The 2,925-nt window shown below is 55.9% G+C and overlaps 1 protein-coding gene across 1 annotated transcript; it reads right to left on the reverse strand.

Annotated features, from left to right (window-relative positions):
• Positions 1-1,226: 1,226 nt before the first annotated feature.
• On the reverse strand, positions 1,227-1,964 carry LOC136351564 (dynein axonemal assembly factor 3 homolog). The gene has a single exon (XM_066303743.1). The coding sequence runs from the start codon at positions 1,962-1,964 to the stop codon at positions 1,227-1,229; it is 738 nt and encodes a 245-aa protein (XP_066159840.1).
• Between the last annotated feature and the right edge of the window lie 961 nt (positions 1,965-2,925).

The following is a 2,925-nucleotide window of genomic DNA, read 5'->3' on the forward strand; positions in this document are numbered from 1 at the left end:
TAACTTTAGACTTTGGGAATTCTCATATCATTTGGACACTATGGAATGGCTGGCTTATGTTGGAATTGGACACACACCTCCCCCTCTATTCAAAACCCCCAAAATGGTTTTAGGCTGGGCTCAAGGTGCGTGGTTGGGTTTTGTTAGTCGTACCACGGGTACTATAAGGATTAAGCTCGGGCCTCTGTTGCAAAGCACTACCATACTTCCACATGTCTAGTGGGTAAGGCTTAGTTTGTGGCTCAGTCTGGTTATAAACAAAAGTACACGGATGGAGATGGACGAAGTCGGGGGTCGATGGACACCTCTAGGGCAAATGAAGGCTACACGAGCTGCGGCCCGGTAGTCGAGATGTCATGGCACAGGGCTGGTGTCCTGTTGCTAGGGGCTCAATCCTGCCTGCCTGTCCCGGAGGTTCCGGCCGTAGGTGGGGTTGGGTCGGTACTCTTGTTTATGGCTAGGATGGGTTGGGAACTATGTCACGTCTTTCGTCCGTATGCCGTGGTGGTATGTGGCACGTGGTTACACGTGAGGAAGATGTGTCTTGTGGGTAAAGATGTACACCTCTGATCAGAGTATAATCTATTCGAATAGCCGCGCCCTCGGTTATGGGCAAGCCTAGCAATGTACCCAAGTTAGTGTTTTAATTCTTAAAATCTGCTTAACAACTAAAATGTGGAATGGTTGGCCTGGGTTGGCTTGGGACGAGCTGGGACCCAGGGTCGGGTTGCCAGTTCGGTCTGAATCATCGTAGGCCTTGGGTTAAGGCAGGTTCGTGAGGGTTCACGGCCTTGATTAATTATCTTGTATAGCTCTAGGATCGTGTTTACCAAATAGCTTGAGCAACTAAGTGACTTTTAAAAGCTGTTTACTGCAAAACTTAACCCCTATATTATTACCCCTTGTACCCCCTTGCATTAATCATGCATCTGCCGGTGTGGCTTGCTGAGTACTGTGGTTGTACTCATTTTTGCTCAATCTTTCCCCCCCCTTTCAGTAAGAGAAGCTTTGGAGAAGAAGTCTTAGGTGGAGTCCTGGCTTATACCCCAGTCGAGCGCCTGTGAAGATGGAGCCGTAGGCCCGCTAGTCCGCTGCTGTTTATTTGTGATTGTCAGGCCTTAAGTGCCTTTGTAATAATGTAAATATTATCGATATAATAAAGATGTGCCTTTTGTATCATGTTTGTGTGGTGTACCCCGGCTTTTCCTGGGACGGGGATTAATACACTAGCGTTCGGGAAAATGCAAATTTTCTCGGTCGCGACAGTCCGTCACTTCGGCGCCACCTTCCAGCCCCCTGCCTGCCGCCATGTCGCCGCTGCACGTCGGTCCTCTGGCCGCCGTCGTCTCATCAGTCTCGCCGGCCGTCACCACCTCCGCCACCTTGCCGGACGTGCCGGATGTGCTAACGCCAGCCGTGGAGTCCGTGGCCATGGCCGCCCCCGCTGCCACTAGCTTGCCGGGTGCTCCCTCGCCGGCCGCGTCGTCTTTGGGGCTTGCCGCATTGGTTACTCCTGCCTGCTTCTCGCCGACAGCGTTGCCATCGGCTCCGGTAGTCTCCCCGCTCGCCTCCCCACTCTGTGCGGTGCGCCGCGTGCTGCTGCTCTCTGGTGGGATCTCAGTGTCCTCGGGCGAGCCAGCCGGCTTTTTCTTCGACGAGCTCGATGCCCTGGCCGCGGAGGTGGAGGTTGTGCCTCTGCCATCCAGGATGTCGCTGTCCTCCATCGGGGGCCTTGCGGCAGTGGCTGGCGTTGTGCTGCCGTCCCTTCCCGATGATGGCGCTTCACCGATGCGGTCAACCGGCTCGCCGTCCCTAGCCGCGCGTCGGTCACCCATGGCATCGGTCTCCCCGCCAAGGCCGGAGGTGACAGTTGTGTCCGCGCCACTGCCGTTGTCTCCATGTCTGACGCCGGTAGCGGGTTTGGTTGACGAGGTGCCCAACGGAGTTCTCTTTGATGTGCCCATGGTCGTTCTCGACCTTGACGGCTGGCCGATGGCTCACGTGCTGCCATCTTCGATTGTAGACAACGCCGCCCTCCGCGCCTTCCTCACCAGCTGCTCCAGGCCTCTACCTCCTGCGCTCCTTCCGCCGCCCCCGCCGCCTTTGTCACCGCGGCCGTCGAGGTGGTACCCAAGCGTAGCAAGCGGATTGCGGCCCAGATCGCGCTCGCCGACCCGTGCCACACGGTCTCTCGTGCGCAGCGCAACCTAATGCGCAAGCTTGGGTTGGCGCCTGAGGAGGGCCTAGTCTCGGCATAGGCGTTGACGGACTTCGATGCCCTCTTCACCAAGCCTCTCTCGCAGGACCGCATCATCGCCCTCTCTGCGCTCTTCTCCAACTCGTTGCCTCCCACGTAGGTGGCCGAGATGTTGTCTGCTTGCGGCTGATTCCTCCCTCCCATCCTCCCCTTCTCCGCGTGGTCTCTTTCTCTATGGGATCATGTAATGAGAACATTTTGGTGTGGAACGTGTGGGGTCTGAACTCGCGCGCCCGCCAGGATATGGTTCGTGATGTAGTTCGCGATGAGCGGGTCTCTCTTCTCTGTCTTGAGGAGACCAAAATGGATGTAATCCCTTCCCGTACTATTTTGGAAATGTTAGGCTTGGACTTTGATTATTCTTTCTTACCTGTTGTTGGTCGGCTAGGGGTGTGTTGCTTGCCTGGCGGACAGCCGTTTGGTCTGTCTCAGATGTACACCTCGCGGATTTCTTTCTTACCGCGCTGGTTTGGCATCTCTCGGGTGATGCCCCCTAGTGGCTCTCTGTCGTCTACGGGCCGCAGAAAGAGTCGGAGAAGCTTCAGTTCCAAGATGAGCTCCAGATGTTACGGTCCTCTCGCTCGGGTCCGTGGGCAGTTGCAGGTGACTTCAACCTCATCCTCGATGCCCAAGACAAGAAGAACCTAAATCTCAATCGCCGTATGATG

The sequence above is a fragment of the Oryza sativa genome, chromosome 8 (genome assembly GCF_034140825.1).
Source record: "Oryza sativa Japonica Group chromosome 8, ASM3414082v1".
Lineage (NCBI taxonomy): Eukaryota > Viridiplantae > Streptophyta > Magnoliopsida > Poales > Poaceae > Oryza > Oryza sativa.

Coding starts and splice junctions, on each gene's coding strand:
- LOC136351564 (XM_066303743.1), bottom strand. CDS start 1,964: ATGGGCACATCAAAGAGAACTCCGTTGGGCACCTCGTCAACCAAACCC.